At 40.1% G+C, this 19,651-nt stretch overlaps 2 protein-coding genes across 3 annotated transcripts in view; one reads left to right on the forward strand and one right to left on the reverse strand.

Moving 5' to 3' along the window:
• LOC134847721 (myb-like protein X) overlaps window positions 1-12,504 on the reverse strand; it is a 30,807-nt gene extending 18,303 nt beyond the window's left edge. Inside the window, exons 1-3 of one of the 2 annotated variants that reach the window (XM_063864908.1) lie at window positions 12,112-12,504; window positions 11,747-11,912; window positions 9,953-10,188 (exon numbers count right to left, since the gene is read on the reverse strand). In XM_063864908.1, the coding sequence (XP_063720978.1) occupies window positions 9,953-10,188; window positions 11,747-11,912; window positions 12,112-12,190 (481 nt within the window). In that variant the 5' untranslated portion in view covers window positions 12,191-12,504. Of the gene's footprint in view, window positions 1-9,952; window positions 10,195-11,746; window positions 11,913-12,111 lie in introns of both variants that reach the window. The other variant, XM_063864907.1, reaches the window with a different exon arrangement.
• A 1,067-nt stretch (window positions 12,505-13,571) lies between these two features.
• Window positions 13,572-19,651, forward strand: part of LOC134848022 (calmodulin-A-like) — a 39,089-nt gene continuing 33,009 nt past the window's right edge. The window contains exon 1 of the mRNA XM_063865352.1: window positions 13,572-13,979. Within this exon, the coding sequence (XP_063721422.1) occupies window positions 13,818-13,979 (162 nt within the window). The 5' untranslated portion in view covers window positions 13,572-13,817. The remainder of the gene's footprint in view (window positions 13,980-19,651) is intronic.

Consider the following 19,651-nt stretch of genomic DNA (forward strand, 5'->3'; position numbering starts at 1 on the left):
GTTCTGGGAGCCTTCCATGTCAGCACAGCCTCTACTGCTTCCGGGTCCGGCCTCCCACCATGCCTGTCCACCATTCCTGCTAGATATTTGATTGAGTCCCTCAGGATCTCGTATTTCGATGGTTTGCATTTCAAGCCTGCTCTCTTCATGCAGTCAAAAACCTCATCGAGCCGATCAATGTGGTTTTCCAGGGTGGGTGTTATTATGACCACGTCAAACACATAACACATCACCAGGTTCCCGTACTTTTTCGTCACTCCGGTCAAAGCCTGAGCCATCAATCTTTGAAAAGTGGCTGTTGCGTTGCACAATCCGAAGGGCATCCTCTTCCACTGGTACAACCCCAACTCACATGCGAATCCGGTCTTCTCTCTGTCCTTCTTCCGCGGAGGGACCTGCCAGAAGGCCGAACCCAAGTCCAGAGTGGTGAAGAACTTGGTGTCACCAAGTTACGAGAGGCTTTCGTCTATTCGCGGTATCGGGTACGCGTCTTTTTTGTCACCGCGTTCAAATAACGAAAGTCGCAACAGAACCTAAATTGCCCCTTTTCTTTTTTTGCCATTCTTACCCCGCAAGCCCACGGCAATTTCGAGGGTTCTATCATGTCGTATTCGAGCAACATTTCTATCTCCGCTCGGCACGTTTCCGATTTATGTGGTGTCATTCGTCTTACGCTTTCGCTATGTGGAACAGCGCCTTCCTCTAGTTCGATTTCGTGTTCGACGAAATTACAACAACCGATATCCTCCTTATGTTTTGAAAATACATCCGCGATCCAATTTAAAACCACCCGCAATTATTCAAAGTCTCCCTCGCCAATTTTCCCTTTTAAGTGTTCTATTTCTGGCAAAACCGATTTGTCAGATTCTAGTTCTTATGACGAGGGGCGTTCCAGAAAAATCGAGCAGCTCGACAAGCCGTCGCCCGTTTCAGATTTCATTGAAAACAATTTATGAATAAATTTTAATTCATTAATCCTTTTTAAAATTATATCTTTATTGGCATGATAAGGGCAATCTTTCACCTTATATCTCTTCAAGTTTTGTGTCTCTTTATAGTCAGTCCTCATCGGCAAAGCGTAACCAAGCTTCTTTCCAAGCTGGACTGAAACCGTGGTGTCCAGTGTGTTCAATAACACACTGACACACAGTCCGTTTCGAGTTTCGAGTTACCGAGAAGCTCTGGCCTAAAATCACTGAACTTTGACTATTTGGGTTCGGTACCAAACAAACCTGTTTACTATCACTTAATGATATTAATTTTCTCATTCTAAAAAATGCTACTACCGCTTGTCCCGGCTGTAGTTTTACCTTTCTGTCTAAAAAGATTGGTACCTTGTTTTCATCTGTTAGTATCCTATTAACTGGTTTCTTAACATACTTCCGGTCCGGGTTTCTAATCCTTATTAGGCCGTTGCTCTAGTCAATCATCACGTCGAAACTGCTGACAAAATCTCTGCCCAAGATAAACTGGTCGGCGTCGTCCAAATTCTCTACCACCAAGAAGCTCATCCAAAGATCCCGTCTTCCCATGTGGAGGACCGTTATTGGTGCTCTTCCGGCTACGTAAATCGCTCCTCGACTGGCTGCCGCTAGTCGGAGATTCGTTTCTTTCTTTGCTTTCTTTGCTAAAGCCTATTGCCTTCATGCCCTGTTTGTAAGTTGGGCTGCTAAAACATGATGGTCCGTCGAGCTGCAATTTGCACATGAGCGTCTCTTGTCCATATCGTCCCTTGGTTTGTACCAGTTGTTTCCTTGGTTTCCTGGTCCATTGATAAAATTGCCATAATTGTTTTTATAATATCCAGATCTCGATGGAGGCTTCAGCAAAAGATATTCTTTTGACTTGAGTCTCAACTCCTCTGGTGTTGGCGCATTGGTTGAGAGTGGTGTGTAAGGTGTCGCCAACATTGTTCGAAGTTCATCATTCTTCACACCATCGATGAATTTTGAGGCTACTGCCAGGTTCTTCCTTCTGATTGACCCATCTGGTTGGCTACGTCTTCTCAGCATCTCCAGATCGTCTAGAAACTTGTCTATCGTCTCATCTTCACGTTGCCTCCGTTTCTCGCAGCGCATCATTGCTTGGTGTCCTTGCACCCCTGAGCCGAAACGATTTCACAAGATTTCAAAAAGATTCTCAGCAGTGTCCCGCTGGTATTGCTTTTTGGCCATCAAACAGCTTAGGGCTTTCCGTTCCAAGTTGCTGGTCAGTGCACTGCAATCTTGTCTTTCTGACAAGTCCTCTTCCTCAAAATGCAGTTTCATTGCCTCTATCCAGGTATCGATACAGCCATCAGATTCGTCTTTATAGCATCTTGGTTTCTTAAAAACCCTTCTGGACTTTTAACTACGCTCATTGGTCCTCGACAACCCCGTAAGAAATATTTCCAAGGACCTGTTCAGAGGTTCAAAGGCTGTGGCCATTGACGCAGCGTCTCTCGAATGTCCCGCCTGAGTTTCTTTGCCACCTGATAAGGGCTCTGGACTTTCCCTCCTGTCCGACTCGCTGGGATTATTTTTTCCTTGGCTCGCATAACTCATGTTCCTGTAATCACATCTGCCAGTCGCATGTGTATCTTGCGCTGGTCTTTCGTTAGAGGTCTGTATTTTGCCAGTTGAACTTCCTCTGTTCTTTGGGCCCCGGGGTTTATTGTTCCCTGTGGTATAGGTTGATGAACTGCCCCTTCCTCTAGTGGATCCATATTTCCTTCTTCTATTCTGCTGCTTGCTTAAGTTCACCCTCGGCTCACTACTGGGTTCTCCCGAGTTCGATTCCCAATTTTTTGATCCACTCCTGCTGCCTAGTAGCCCATCCAACCTATCCATGATAGCCTGAGTTCGCCTCTCTATCATCGTATCTATCTTCGTGTCAAGGGTCCCAAGATTCTGCTCTTGTTGAATTCTCAACTTCTCCATGTCGTCTCTTAATCGTAATTCTCTTTGCTTAGCCTCCCTAGTCAATCGCGACAGGTTCTTTGCTAAGTGTTCATCCGTTCTCTCCTTCAAGTGTTTTTTGCTTCTGCTAGCTTCTTGTCTGTTGCGGTTGATCTCTTCCCGCAGACTTTCTCTCTCGACGTGGACTGCCTTTTCCAGCTCACTCATTCTCATGGACATCTGATACTGTTCTCCTATACTCCCCACTATGTTGGTCAAGGCTTCTTCAATTGATGCTTCGTTTTCCACTAATGGCGTCACAAGTGGCGGTGTCACCCTATCGATCCCAGGTAGCTTGGTGCTGGTCGAGATTCGGGCTTTGATTCTCTGCCTCGACGTCTTTTCACTATCCACCTCTGGATCCGCCGGTGCGTTGCTTAGCCCTGTATTCCTACTCTGCCCAGTTCGCATTTCTGATTTCGTCATATTCACAAAGTCTCTTGACTGGCCTCATTCTTTTGTGGTATTGCTTTTTGTCCTCACCACGCCAAATTGGTCCATGGTACCAGTCTCTCTATCGGTGTATGCGCCATTCTCCTGAGTCGAGCTATTGAGGCTGACTTGAGATCCGAAGTCATCTTGCCCGTCATCGTCCTCTTCTTCTTCCTGGGTTTCTGCTTCATCGCCTGTACCCGTTCCCATAGTAAATGGAAAGAAGTTTCCTAAAGTGTTCTTCACACTTTTTGAAGATGATGAGGACGTTGCCGGTTTTTCCGTCATTTCAACCATCATGGGGTTGTCTGTGGGTGATCTTGTAGTCGCCACACTTTCAGTGTTAAGATGTCGGACAGTTCCGACATCTCTTATCGGTCCAAGGTCCCGGTGGATGTGGCAAAATCTTGGCATTGTTCTACCGGAGTAGATTCACTCGCCAATCTTCTGTTTCCTCTCCCTTCCGGTCCATGTCCCTCCTGGTTCTCATCCATGGCCGGGTCTGAATGGACCTCTACCTGTAACCTTGCCTTTTGTCCTTCTGATGACTTTTGACTCCTGGTTTCAACCATTATGCCTGAAATTTTCTTCCCTTTGTCGGTCCGGGTTCGTGTGATCCTTCCCACAAAAGGGTCATTCATTGCTTTTCTCTAATTCTCAGGTATGAACTTCCTGGAGCTATCACCTAGTTTAGGTATCCTTGACTTGTCTAGACTCATTTTCAATTTACCACTTCTTACTGCCTATGCACTCAATTCAATTGCTAGTGTCCTTTTAATATTACTACTGATAATAATAGCACAACACAAAAAATTCCAAAATTTTCATTTAAATAGTGACCACGAATTCTTGTATGTTATCACAGTACAGTGTGTACACAATTTATTCTCAATAATCGATTATTAGTTGCAAGATATGAAGCTAGCACAGTCTGATGATATCAAAATATTTAAAAGATACTGTACTCACTACTCAATCAAGCGCAAATTTTATTCAACTAAAACCAAAAATGAAGAAAAATGAGATTATTTTCAATGAAAAACGTATGTGTTTTGTATTTTCGTCAGTCGCAATATGATAATCGAACTTTTTTTAAAGAAAGAGATTTCTCTGTTCGGTGCTGCACCAAACAGACAAAACTTGAAGGCAGTAATTATCTCAAGTGGACGTCTATTGCACCCACCGAGTCCTTTGTTACCTATCTGCCTTCGGATTGCTCGAGCTAGACCTACTAAAATCCTCAGGCCAATCACTTTCCCAAAAAAGATTTGGATTTCAATCCACACAAACTCTTTTTCAATTTAGACTTAGTGTCGCGAATATCCGAGTTTAGACATGTTTTGCTTTGGTCCGGTCTTTTATAAAAGGCAAGTTACCAGTGCAGTCACTGGTTCCTAGCCTGTCTCCTAATAACCTATTACCTTTAACTATTTCCTTTTCTTCCATCTACCTAGGTCTTAACAAAAATAAGACCCCTCCGGATTGCAAAAATAAGACCCCTCCGGGTTGGCAAAAATAAGACCCCTGCTGATTGGCAAAAACAAGACCCCTCCGGATTGGCAAAATTGGGAAACCTCCGGATTGGCAAAATTGGGACCCCTCCGGGTTTGTAAAAATCGCTTTTCAGAGACTTCCAAAATTACCACCCGTTACCCTTCCGGTTACGTTCTCCGATGCTATTATGCTGTTTGTACTAACTAGGAAGGTTGTATTTTCTTTTCCTAGAGACTTCCGGATTGAAGCTAAGCCTCTTATTTAACAATTCACCTTAACTGTGAAGGGTCTTATTACTAGCCCAGTTTCAACTCGACTATTGTCTTCTGGTTCCCTTAGCCTTCCCTTTTTGTCTAGAACAGCGTAAAATTGCCTTATTCAACCGTTGCTACCCTTTGGTAGGGGTATCAGGGCTTTCCAAAAAACTTTTATAAAACGTGAAGGGTCTACCTTCCCGAATTGGTGAATTTGCTAAAAACAATCTTAAAAACTTTTCACGCGTATTTTCTCAAATAATTGATGGTTCTATGAGTAAACTCACTAATTTTTGATGTAATGGTGTCAAGATCAACTGGATCTGTCCAGTAGCTCCAAAGTTATTAACAAAAACGTCTTTTTTCTAAAATCAAAAAATTTTCTCTCTTATAGGTTCCGCCTAACTTTTTTCGCAATTCTGTTCCTTTCGACCTAAAAATTTTTTCTCCGGGCTCAAAAGGCCTATACTCTTTTAGTTCGATATAAAAAAATACGATCTAAAACGTTCCAGCTGGAAAAATTTGCCAAAAACAATGCTATTTGGACCCCTCCGGACTGGTGAATCCAGTAAATCAAACACGTTAAATTCGTTTTCTCTGTAACCCGGACGGTTATCGGCAAACGGATCTTAAAACTTGTCGTTTCACTAGTGAGTTTTGTCCAAACAACAATTTTCACTGTCCTAACTCAAAAATTTCAAAAAAAAAATTTATTTTGTAGCGTTTTGTTCCTTCAAAAATCAATAAAATTCGGTTTTTGGTACCCAATTACTTTTAACCAGTTCTGAACTAAACTTAACCAGTTCTACCTACTATACTAGTACTATTACATTGTAACTCACTAATTTAGCGCTTTTTTCCGTTTCAAAAAATATCCATATCTCAAAAATCGCGATTTGTGGGGGATCAAAATATCGTTATTTTGACCCTAAAAACCGGTCTGCTTTGTGTGTTTTTCACTGAAAAATGGTATAGGAATATTAATACCGGCTCTATAAAAAAATACTTGTAATACTATAACCCTCCGGTTTTGTTCAATGTCCGAATTAAGGTGCTTAATTCGGAAATTCGCAGTTCGGTGAAGGGTCACTACAGTGCAGTCACTGTCGAGCCCCCCACAGAGTAATATCTTACTTTTTGTACCAAAAGGAATCCAAAACTTTTAACGATACCCAACAGTCGATTGTTGTTGTCCTTGAGCCCTTTCTTGCCGCTCCTTGAACTGCTTGCCGGATCAGTTTTCTTCACTAATCCCGAGACCCTTCCGTTTTGAGCGCAAGTTAGCATTAACGTGCTTAAATACTCAAATAACCCTACAGTACAAGCACCACAAACGTGCCACACAATTGATCGTAATGATCCTAACTGTTATCAATGCCTGTAACAATAATTTATCTAACAACTACAAACGGAAGGGTCGGATCATATCTCGTCTGGGGGGATGATTGCTACTGATTTTATACTTTTTTTTTAATGTTTTTGGTTTTTTCGGTTATTTTTTATGTTTTTTGTTTTTCTTAGGTACTATACTACTTTTTGTTTGGTTTCTTGTATATTTTTCAATGTTTTTGGTCACAGACCTCTCAGGGAACGAGGGGACGGCCAATCCCCCCACCCCTCCTGGAACGTGAATTTTCGGTGTTAACGAGGTTAAATGGCTATTCACGGGAACCCAGAAGGCTTTCGCGTTCCGAACTACCTTTCCACCCCGGCGGTTGGGGCCTTATTAAGGGCGTTATTATGAGCATCCGTTCGGCGCGGAGTGCTCGTTAACGGTCCTGCCGGTCATGATGTTAAAAAGAATAACACCCAGGAGCGCCATAAAACATCTATGTAACATTCGCCCGGAAGTACATATCGACGGAAAAAAAAGCTAGGTTCTCAAACGACTGGCTAGCGTCTAAACACAACTCTAGCTGTTTTTCAACGTCTCTGCAAAGCCAGTTCTTTTGGTGGTTTTTCTTACATCGGGTCGACAAAAACGTTACTGCTTTCGGCTTCGGTCAAAACACTCAATTTTACTTAATTATATGCAATATTAGTGAGCTCATGGCTGGTCTCAGTATCCCCAGACCACGAGGTCACTCCTAAAAACAGGGCTACTACTATTTATTATATTACTATTGTTGTTGTTCAGTAGAAAAAAATCATCATCTCCATCGAAGATGGATCAGCCCTTTCCCTCAACTCCTAGCTTCTCATTATCTGAAATGAATCTGGATAATAATTAATTTCAATTCAGGACATAACCAGGAAGCTAAAAGTTTGTATAAAAGACTTTGAGTTCAGGTCACGTTCTTATCTCCTTTCCAGAAGGCTGGATACACTGTCCCAACACCCTTCGCCGATTGCGTGAATTGCTATGTAACGATTGTAGCGACACAACCGTTACAACACGGAGCGGTCTCTGCTAATTATTTCTCGTCGTTGATTATATCGCAACTTTTGTTGTTGTGTTTTTCTTCTTACTTTTTTCCAAAAATTGCCGTTTCGACATTTCTCAGAAGTGTGACGTCATCAATCAATTTTTTAAAAATTAAAAATTCCAGAATCTTTTGATTTTTACGACGATCACGTAAATAACGTCGCTAATCTGCTAAAACGGTTAATCTTCCAGGTCAGCGGCTATGAATTCGAAATTGCATTATATCCATTCTGGTCAAATGTCACACATTCGAATTAACGGGGTGACTCCTGTCGTGGTTATTTTAAGCCTTAACCACTTACATTGTCGTTGCGCGAAATTGCACTTTGTCAATTTTAGTGCCAAATTTTTTTTGACCAAAATTTTCGATATTTTTTCAAACGGTGATATGTGATCCTTTCGTTTTTATTGATATATCGTCACTGTTCTTGTGAAAACTCTGACATAACCCTTTGAAATTGCGCTGGCATTGTAGTTAACCCGTTGAGGCACGTTTTGACTCGGAACGTTTCTGTTGATTTACCGCGTCTTAAAGGGTGCACTCTGCATTAGCTGGGGTCCCAGTTCAGCCATTAGATCGCGTCCGATTATTGATAGGTGGTTTCCTCCAATCACCTTGATGAATGCTGACGTCGTCCAGCCATTGGACACCAGGTTCACCTTCATCGTTCCATGTAAATGAAGTGGGGGTGTTTCTGTAGTCTCGGAACTTTTGGTCCTCCGGTGTTAAGCCGCATAGTTTTACTCCGGTGGAGCCAAGCGTTTTCCAGAGCTCTCCAATCGTTAAGATCCATATCGCAGAGCTCTCCCATCGTGAAGATTCAGATCGGCGATTCACTATCTGCCCATACGCAGGTAATTTTTCCGTTAATTACTGTAGCTAGTTTTGCGCCTGCGACTCGCAGCTCAGTGCTCTTTTTCGGTCTAATCGATATAACCAGATAATCTCCTAAACTATCCGAATTCCATGAGTCTTGTTGAAGCAACGGCTTGTTAACCCATCAAACGGAGCTCTTGTGACTTGAAATTCCATCATCCATGTCTTCCGGCAGTATCGTTTCGTTTGTGATCTTCCTGGCCCCGAATCATGAATGTTTTGCTTTACTCGTCTTCCTTGGCGTGATCCACGTCCGCGCCCTCGGCTATTTCGGTATCCGCCCCTGATTACATCAACCGGCTGTTTTAACCTGCATTCCTTCCCCCATCGGTGAACTTGTTGAGCTTGTTTCTCCGGCTGCTAAGACGTACGCCTTTGCATATTTGTCACCCCTCTCGGACGACAGCGTCATGCGGTACAGCACTTCTGGGGTTTCGTCGATCTACATAGCTCGTTTTGAGTTTCCCTGTTCGTTATGTCGACAAAAAAAACGGAATCCCTCTTCTCAGCATTCCGAAGTTGCATCTTGCTGCAAGGCTTTTTAGTACCGAATGGAACTGTTCCAGCAACTCGCCAATTCGTTGTTTGCGCGATAATAGTTGGAATACTTCATAGGTCTCATTCCGCTTCTTTTTGAATTCTTCTTTAATGGAATCTAGCACCCTTAGATAGCGTGTAGCACCCAGATCCAGATGTGGTCTCTTTTTATGCAATTTGTTTTGTCCTTTTCCCCTTTTAACGTTTTGCCCGATTCCAATCACAGTTTCCCATCTACATCTGTAGTTGAATCCCCTATTTGCGCCGGCATAAGGGTATCCCCTAAGTAAAAATTTGCAATTATTAGAGTATTTTGCAACCATCCCCTACTGGAAGCGATTGATCCAGATTCCCACAGCATCGGTGGTTTGGCATTTTTTGACGACCGAAAAGATGTAATTCCTACCTTGTCCTGCATGCTGCGCCATGTTGAAAAGAGCTTGATTTTGTACATTTCATTTCTCATTTTGATTAACCAACTCAGTTATATCAAAGATCATAAAGACTTTAAATTAGAGGTCGAACAAATGTGGCAGACGCTCAGTACCTGTCAACTGTGTCTAGCACCAGAATGAAACGGAAACTAATTGACAGATAATGATTGAACATAAACTAAATGAGTTGAGTGAACTAATTTAACGACTATGTCATAACCACTATATAAGAGAACACTTGTAATCATCCCAAAATTGTAATTTTCAATTCCCTTATTTTCAAGAAAAAAATCAGTGGGCTAGTTTTTTAAATGAGCTCAGGGCTTCAATTATATCAATTTCAGCTGGTTTTAAAAATTTTCATTAGCTTGATTTAATATCCCCCCAGCCCAGCAGCGATTGTAATTTAGCGCTAGATGAACGAATAAACAATAATAAAACTGACCACAGAAAGTAAATGCCATTAACTTTAGGAAAAAGGTCACTCATATTATAACTCGTTGGTTTGTTTAAAGGGAGGCGCGGTACTAATTGAAGTCTTCAAAAAAGAAATACGTGTTGACCTTCAAGGGAAATTTCTGGGTGGTGTTCTGGCATATCTGGACCAGCCTGGTCTTTACTTAGATGTCCCTCGTCCCTCCCAGCCAGTTTGGCCTTCTGTGCATCCGTCAGCGACGCCCACAGTTGGTCTTTCTCGATCAGCTTCGCCTCCTTTTCACTTTCACTGCGACTGATGAATTTGTTCTTCTGTTCCTCTTTTGGCTTGTCAACAATGAGGCCGGCTCCATTGTTGTGTGAACTGTACCTGCCAATTGACAGACAGAACAAATGAGCAATAAAATACGAGCTTCATTTTCAGCAGCATGGCCGGTTACTGTGTCTGTGCAAGTAAATTGAGATAAAACTCTGACGTTTAAAAACAGTTTTTCTCAACACTAAAAAAATTGGGAGAGCTGAAATGGCTTGATTTCACTCGACCCATTCCGATGATTATTTGTGGTACCTGATTTTGCGTGAAAAACAAACTAAGCCTGCACGCACACTTTATTCGCTCAAAGATAGACCGAAAACCAAAAATTTCAAGCCTGTTTTTCTCGACACTGAGACATTTTTAGAAACTTTCTAAAATCATTCGAATCACGACTAAAAATGCTTGAAAATGATATACTACTAAACGTATTCCAATGCTTATTTGTGGTAACTGATTTTGCGTAAAATAAAAAAAAACACTTCCGAACACAAAAACTCCCTTTTCAATGGTCGAAACAAAAAGAACAAGAAGATCCGAATAAACCGAAGGCAATTTTGAGTGGGTGAACTCATTTCTGAGTTTAAGGGGTCACATTTGACTCATCTCTTGGGTGCCATCATCCTCAAGATGCACTAGTAGTCGAGAAGGAAGAGATAGAAACGGGTCATGTTGCAATCCAGAAAGCAATTCTAGAAGACCAGTCTAAAATATTAAGAGCCGTATACGGAGTAATGATTAAGGAAAGCTAATGAGCCCTTACAACTGGCACGGAATGGCTGTCAAATCGGAAACGGTTTTAACTTCAATTTCTTAGTAACTCATTCAGATCAGCGCCCTTAATTTAAACTGTTTCAACTGAATCCGGATCGACCAAAATGTGGTCAAACCATAAATCGAGTAGGCCCAAGCTGCAGCCAAAAGTGAAACAAGACTGCTCGTATCAGGCCGAAGCCCTGAATGTTCCGACTGCTTTTGAAGGTTTATGGAGCAGCAGTAATAACATAAAAACATTATATGAAATAAAATAAAATAAAAATTTTTTTTCCTAAAATTTGAATTTTTTTATGAAAATCATCCCCCCACACGCCATATAAAGTACAAAAAGATAGTTTTCGTTCCTTGTAACACATCAATCATGGCAAATAAGCTTCGTTCAACCAATTTGGAACGATTTATAAGACGGATTAAATCTCCGCTTACGCGTTGACAGCGCGAATTATATCGCGCGTTAATTGTCCCAAATTGGTCAAAATGGCCAAAATGGCAATCTTTAAACCCTCATAGCTTTACGAAAAATGATCACAGGTAAAATATCTTTTCAAATTTAAGCTCAGGACAACAATACCTTTTGAATGATATAAAAAAATCCGTCAAAAATGGCTAGTTAAAAAGTCGAAATTTGTCTGAAGAAAAAAACCCACCCCGAGCACAAATATTCCGTTACTTTCGTATCGAAAGTCGGAAAAATTAATTAATTGTTTAAAATGTTTAATTCGTTTGTTTTGTTATCGCCAGTCAGACGGTTCTATTCTAGAGTAATAATATACAGGGGTGTTATTGTATTGGTTGTATGGGGCAGAGCTCTGACTTTGTGGGCGTGGCCAACCTGTCGTTTCTCTGCTGCATCTGCTTCGAGTCCTCCTCTCCTTCGGTAGAGAACTGGATGCTGCTCTCATCCGCTCCGTCTTCTCCTTTCAAATTTTCACGAAGCTCCTTTTTCGGCGCTTCTATCAGAACATCCGGAGACTCCGGTACCGCCACCATTTTCGCTACTGCAATACACGAGTGAACATTTAACTCCGTTCAAACGCCGGATTATTGCGCAAGAAAATGAAGCTTTGGAAACTGGAAGTACTTTTCAAAGGCGAAAAACCCGGTGATTTGATTTTTTGAGGTATCATTTATTGCTAAGAAAAAATTCGAAAATGAGAATATAACTTTTACCAGAAAAGAAATCAATAAAATACTTACGAGGCAAGCATTGGCAAGCTTGCCAAGAGCAAGAACTGATCAACAATATGACGAGAACCAAATTCATATCAACATTCATATCAATCGATAAAATAAATAAGGATAAGACAATGGTGAGAAACGAGTAATTTTCTTCTAAATTTGTTTCAATTCAGTTATTTTCTTATTTCAAGATTTTCAAAAATTGAGTTATTTCATATTTTAGAATTTTTTATTAGAATAAAAAACAGTTAAATAATTTTGGTTTATTTGGTCGGTAATGCAATGGGATATTTGAGTAAATAGTTCTAAATAAAAGTGTTGCTATGCTTTTCCTTATTTAAACACTTCGGATTCAGCTGAAAACTGGATTTAATTTAAGATTCAGTTTAATCTTGACGTGGAGAGAGGTCCGACGTGGCACATACTTGCCATATACATTAAACACACTCCACTTACATATTAACTAATGAAAACCAAAACATTGAAAAAATGTATGAAAAGGAAAACATTGAAAAAATGTATAAAATGAGAAGAGTCAACATACAGTAGTGTAAATCGATCCCATATTATGCATGAAATTCTCACTTAAAGTTGTTAATAAAGCGAGACAATTGACTCAAATACACTGATTACTTTTTTTTACCGCTGGTTACTCTAAAAGGGCCAAGTTTAAACCCAAATGCCCCAAATTATTCTACCGATGAACATTTTTTCGTCAATCAGAAAACTAGTTTTCAATTAAAAGGATACAACCCACCATGACCTAAGAACAATTAGGCCTGAGCTGATCTAGGGTTTTCACGGAAATAGAACAAAAAATCGAAAGTTTCGTCAATTTTTCTCTTAGAGCGTTCACTTTTTTGCCTGAGCTTTTTTACAGCACGACAAGACACAATATTGTCAAATTTGTTTGCACAGGAGATGGACTTTTGAGATAAAACTTTTCAGAAGGTTTTGACTAATTTTGGCGCGGCTCTCCTAGCTAGTTTTGGTGCATACCAAAGCCGCCTTCAGAAAATGTTTTGGGTAGGTCGGTTAAAAATGGATGCCATAAAATAGTATCAACATCAAGATCACTCTTCATTAACCCCCGATCCGCAACCCCCTGCTCATATATCCGCCTTCTTTTCCTAGATGAGGCTATTAATTTTAGCGCTTCGTTTTTAGTTGATTGAAGATGAAGTTGCTGCAACGCCAACCCAACGACTCCATACTTGAACCAAATATGGCTCCTAACTTGAGTCTTACCGTACTCAGTGGTCCTCTTTTCTCTTAAATGTAATCATAAAAAGTAGATGAGCCACTCCGAAAATCCATTTATTCATTATTAAGTTTTCAAACACGTGTTTGATTTTTAAAATTTTCAAATATAAACCAACTCGCACAGAACAAAAATTATTAATGGTGACAACCAAAAGCAAATAGAAGCACGATTTAAATAAATAATTTGACCAATGCTTGATTTGTGATCAATCATCATTCAACGCAAAAAATATATACAACATATTCTACACTTTTTATTGTCACGAGCAAGACTTACCGGCTGGCTAGACTCTGCATATTTTTTGTTATACTTTTACGTGTGCTATTTTCAAACCTTCAATTGTGTTTTTGGTCTTTTAACTTATAAAAAACAGCTATCGGGTCTTTTTTTTCGGCAGATCGAGTAGCCAGAGCTAGATCAAGAGAGAAAGATAGCAAGAGAGATAAAAGAGAGAACAGAGATGACTCGATTCACGCCTGACCAGATTGCGGAGTACAAAGAGTGCTTTGACATGTTCGTGCAGGACGACGAAGATGCTATTGACGAGGTGGGGCTGGGCAAGGTTATGGAGACGCTGGGTACTCCCATGTCGGAAGAGGAGATCAAAGAGTTCATTTTGGAGGTAACACATCATACAAGCTACGCAAAAGCATGAAATGAGTTAAAAATTTTGCGCATCTCGAAAATTGATATTTTATCGATCATAAACAAGAGCAAAACATTCAACTATCAAAATTGTTCAGAAAATGTTTCAAGAGTGTTGTAAAGGCTGCCCTCAGATAAAAATTTAGTCGCAGTTAAAGTAGATGAAATAAAGAGTATTTTTTTTGCCCTTTTTTGAAATAGTTACAAAATAGTTAATTAAATAACAAATCAATTAATTAATTGTAGTTTCTGCGATTCGAAGAGCATCTATGAAAGGCTATCCAGCCAGCTTTATAAAATAGTCGTATATAACAAAAAAAAAATTTTTTTTTTAAATTAGTGTTGTTTTTTCCAAAATGCTGCCAAATCAATGTAAGTGCCTCTCAAAAAAATAGAAAAACAGTTTTATCGACTCCCCGATTGTTAGGGTTTTGGGAAAATTTTGTTAGCAATAACTGTATAAAGGAATTTAATTTTAAATATTTGAACAAAATTGCGGAACATATGCTTCGTGTTGTTTTCTATTTAGACCAATTTCCAAACGAAACTTATACAGTGTGCGTCGAACTTAAAATCCATGTTTTACAAAATGGGTTAGCTATGCACGCTATCTAAAAAACGCTCTTGGAGCATACGTGAAATGCTCCTTTGAAAATTTGAGGATTATTGTTAAACAACAAAGGTACAGTGATTTAAATGAGTTAGGATATAAAAAGTTCTAACTACGCTAACTAATTCCTAAAACTAGACTGAAACGAATTTATAAAATGGGATGAAATAAGTTGGTCAGAATTAAAAACGGTAACTTAGCTAACAAATGAACCATGGCCGTCCAAAAGCTCCATCGCTTTTGGCAGGTATTAAATAATCACGTAACAGCCAGACCTCTAATGGTTGTAAAACAGTACCGCACCATTAATACATAAAGGTAGTTATGTATTTCAGATATTTCACACACCCCCTTGAAAATTTACGGCAATGCTTAATTTAAACTTATTTCCTTTCCACCTGTCAGACAAGAACAAAAAGTTTTGGTAGCGTTAAAACAAATCGTTAACTAAAACAGAGTTTTAGCACCAATAAAGGTGAAAGCACGAAACAGCTGAAGCTACAATCAAGTAGGGGATACATAACTCAGTAAATAGGACTAAGGATCAACAAAATTTTACACTAAACGTTGTTAAATATTTAAGAGTCCCCAAATTGTACTAATGTATGTAATAACTGGATAAGAGGTACTACAAGAAGCATCAAAATAAGAAGTTTACTAAAAAGCTTTGCGCGACCGAGTTTCTATAGGTCTCCGTGGTATTTGCCATGTTAGGTTCTCTTGGCTTTTTGGGTACATCATACTCTCAATTCATTTCTAGTCACAGGACGTCCCAAGAAATCGATAAAGTAAGAAATTGAGTCGAGGTGGATCCACCGTTCCACTGGGGCCAGATTTACTTTCGAGTATCGAGATGAGGCATCAGAGGGTCTGAGCGAGAGCGCCGCAACGTATGAATTAAACGTAGTTCTCCTAGGCGAATTTTGACGGGCAGTCGGGTCGGTTCTTGCGCATGAGTCTGGAGGCGATGCCAGGTCCACTATGCCGGTGCTCCAGGATACTTCTTCCACTGTGACTGCCTCTAATGGGTCGGTTCTATGGTTGGTAGTCGGCGATGTCTCGAATTCTCCTGGACAGAGTCTCCATCAACGAAGATAGTAAAAACTCTCACTCCCTGAAGTTTCGGCGGCTGGCGTGAACGTAAAGGTCTAGTGTTATGTCTGATGTCTGACCAAGTCGGCATGTTTATTCAATGGGGGCGAGTGTATCGGTGACTAAGCCTTTCTCTTAGCTGCCCCTGAAGGTTTATCAGAGTTAGATTTGGTTCGTTTTGACGGCATTTTTACTGGATTTGTAGATATAGATGAGATTCACAGAGTTGGGGGCGTAATATCTAGGTCGATAATCCTTGGCTGTGTTGTCCTGGACTTGAAGACAATAATCGCTTCTGTGGGGGTTGGCTGTTCGGATCTAATTGGAGAGATAATCGTGGTTTTTGCAGGGTTTATCTCCGTAGCTGTCTGGACAGTCGCTATTGGTGATCCATGTTTTGCAGTGTTGCTTTAATCTATCTTAGCGATCGAGGTTGCTGAGGTTGTTGTTATCTCAAGGAAGGGGCTCGTTCGCTCCAGCTTCGGGCTTTTGTTCTTCCTATCAAGAAGGATTGGGGCGTAGAAGTACGGAAGAATTTTTGAACTTCCATCCGGACTTGAAAACCACTTGAGTCGTCCCCAGACAAGACTTCTTGGAATAGAGGATCATTTACTGCAGGTTGTGAGTCAGGAGTGGTGACAATTTTTGGTCCCGATTCCGATCGTGTCGTTCTGGGATCGAGAGGTACCCGCAATCTCGCTTTCTGCTCCTCCTCTTCTTGTCCGAGGAGTGTTTCTCTTGAGCTATACATTGCGGCGTTTCGGCGGGCAATATCTAGTTCTTCGAATTTTGCCTCTTTGTTTCGGGCGGCTTGGGTTTTCCTTGAACTCTTGAAAGCACTTCTTTTTGAAGTGTTCTGGACCCTTTGTAGCATAGAACTTCAGTAGCTGGGCCTTACTGGTTTTCTGTGAAGGTTGGGTTTGTCAGTTTTATCGCTAAATCAGTGTTACCGTATATTCAGATTCTCTAATAGTTTCATCCGTGAACTTTTTGTAGTAATGATCATGTTTTTTTTCTATCTTGGGCCCTACGAAATACTGATAGCTTACCCTGAGATGGTGTTTGCGATTTTGTAAGTCCTAGAGCGGCTCGTTTTTGAGCTTTTTTCTTAGCTTTGTTAGGTGTTGCTGCGCTTGTAGGGACGTGTTTCGTTGCTTTAGAGAATTCATCCAATGAAGAGTCAGATATGTCTATTTCGGCATCTTCAAGGTAGTCCGGTGCATCTTAATTATCCCTCCCATCTCGAAACATCTTTCTTTTTACTTTATCTTAGCAAAGCATTTTTCGATCCCATTTTAAGTTTTGTTTTGCACGGAGATTTCACTAGATTGTGCCACATAGCGTTTGCAGTCCTGCGAAAATGAGCTTGAAACGAGCTTCAAATCGAGTGCAGTTTAGTGATTGCTGTTTAACAGTACTAAGGCAGTTCAGAATTTCAGCATAGCGTTTTCTTGCGATAGTTTTGGATGTTCTTGAGCCATCACCAACAGCTTTTCCTTTATGGTTCTAATGAGTCGTTCAACCAAGCCTGGGGTTCTATGATCCCCCATCGGACTAAAGATTAGATTAATGTTATATCCTTGGCGAACTTTTTAAACTGACTTCCTTAGCTATGAATCCGGACCCTTGTTCTGCACGCAGATTTAGTGGGATGCCATACAGTGCTGTGTAGTTTTGTAGAAAACTTGTTATCGTTTTTGCTGAGGTAATTGAAGTAACTTGCGCGGATGGAAACTTAGAGAAGCGGTCAATACAAACTGAGACGTATTTTTTCTTTCACCACACGACCGGTAGAGGTCCGGCAAAAACTAGGTCCGTATCTTGATTTGGCTCAACTACCGGGAGAAACTCTCCTATTTGAGAAGTGGGTATTAAAGATTTTCGATTCTGAACAGCCTTGACGCATTCAAAACAATTTTCCGCGTGTTCCTGTATTTTCCGATATTACAGGACTTAGCTCTTCATAGCAACTTGACCAGTGTGCGTCTCGTGTAAACGGGATAACATCGATGTTCTCAAACTAGCTGGGATCACTAGGCGTGCGTCGAAGTATAAGCATCCTGCAAAAGTATGTAGGCTACCTATATAATGTTTATAATAAATTCCCAATTGTGCATTATCTTGCTTTCGGTTTTCGGAGATGGCTTTTCGATATTTTTAATATAATAATTTTATCGGTTAGCATGCCATGAATTTAGTATCAAATAATTTCAGCCAATTGAAGAAAATCAATTTAAGTTTCGATTGTTTGCCCTTCTTTGGTGAAGATGAGGTGGTAGGTTTTTTTTAGAGAGGGGTTTTCGATAGAGTTTGAACTTCCCGTCATTTCCATTCTGGTTAGATTGTAATTTTTGATTTGTAAGCGTTTAGCGTTTAATGCGGCATCAACTGTTTTGCACTCTGGAGAACACAACTCTGTTCAATTAAAAAAGTTTTGACACACATAAAAATCTGTGGAGAAAACAACTCTTCGTACCCTAATTCGTTTGTGCTGTATTTTATTTCCGCTCCGTTTAAGAATTGTGATGCGAATGCTATAGTTTTCCAAACACCGTTATGGTTTTGTTCAATTGAAGCCCCGAGTCCCGTAAGTGAATCGTTACAATTAACCCTAGTTTCTTTCAGTACGTCGAAATGATGATCTAGTACAGATTTGGATACTTCTGTTTTCACTTTCTCAAAAGCTTCTTGATATGTTATTGCGTCCAAAGGAAATATTTATTTTTCTGCATTAATTTTCTAAACGGCGATAAGAGTGTCGCTAAGTTAGGTATGATTTTGTTAAACTGGTGTTTTGATCCCATTAGTGATCTAATGTCTTTAATGCATATTAGTTCTTTGAGGTTTTTAATTGCGCCAGCTTTATGTGTTAGCGGTTTCGCTCCAAGATTTTTTTAAACCCAACTATTCAATCTTGTGTGTTCAAAAACTTGCATTTTTCATGTTCGATGGTTAAACCCTCATCGTCTAGCGTTTTCAACGCTTTTGAAACTGTTTTGTTGTAATCGCAGACTGTTCCAACTGTAGCTATAAATATATTGTCTAAGTAGCAATGTGTCTTTCATTTGTTTTCCACTAACATGTCCATAATGTCACCCAATTCCTAAATTCCGATTTTGAAACGGTTTGAGCCTGTTATTTCTCTACCCACGATATTAAACTTGAGTCGATTACTTGCTTAAAATAGATACTGGAGTTCGACTGTACACGTACTTGAGGTCTAACGATGAAAACCATACTGGGTTTTCCGAGTTTCCACTAACTGTAAGCGCCATATTGTCTATTAGTTCAAAGAAATTTGGCATTTGATACCGGTTTCTGTATATTTGCTTATTCAATATGTTTGAGTTAAGGGCTAACTTAACTGAGTCATCTAGTTTAGCAAATACTACAATAGAGTTGATAAAAGAATCCTCCGAGCATTTAGTTAGTTTTTCTATAGGGCCGTCTTTAAGAGTTGTTCAGCACATTATTTTATATTCGGAACTCATTTTATTCGAATTCGTTTTCCTTTTACCTGAAATGGTTTTAGCGAGTCTATGAAATGACTCTTTACCTTAAAGTTTTAGAGTTTTTAGATCTTTAAATTGTTGTAGTGATGTTTGGAAATTGTTTAAGAATAAGTTTTCAGAACTCGCTTTTTTTGTTGGCGTTTCCAGCAGCTGTATTGATGGGTTTGTCTGATTCGAAATGATTTTTGTTCTGGGTTGCAGCGCTGCATGGTTGGACTTGACAGATTTGGCGTGTTTTTCTACATGAAGGAGCAAGAAGTTGTGATACTTTGATACCCAATTTAGGACAAATATCGTCTCACAATATATTTCTTTCAGCTCCCTCATTAATAAATGGCTTCTAATCCTTGGCTGTTCATCCATTCGACGGGATTTTTACGATTACTTTTTCTTTTTATTCTATAATGGTGTCGAACCCTCGATATGCTCGCTTTG

This window comes from Symsagittifera roscoffensis, chromosome 6 (genome assembly GCF_963678635.1).
Source record: "Symsagittifera roscoffensis chromosome 6, txSymRosc1.1, whole genome shotgun sequence".
In the NCBI taxonomy this organism is placed as follows: domain Eukaryota; kingdom Metazoa; phylum Xenacoelomorpha; order Acoela; family Convolutidae; genus Symsagittifera; species Symsagittifera roscoffensis.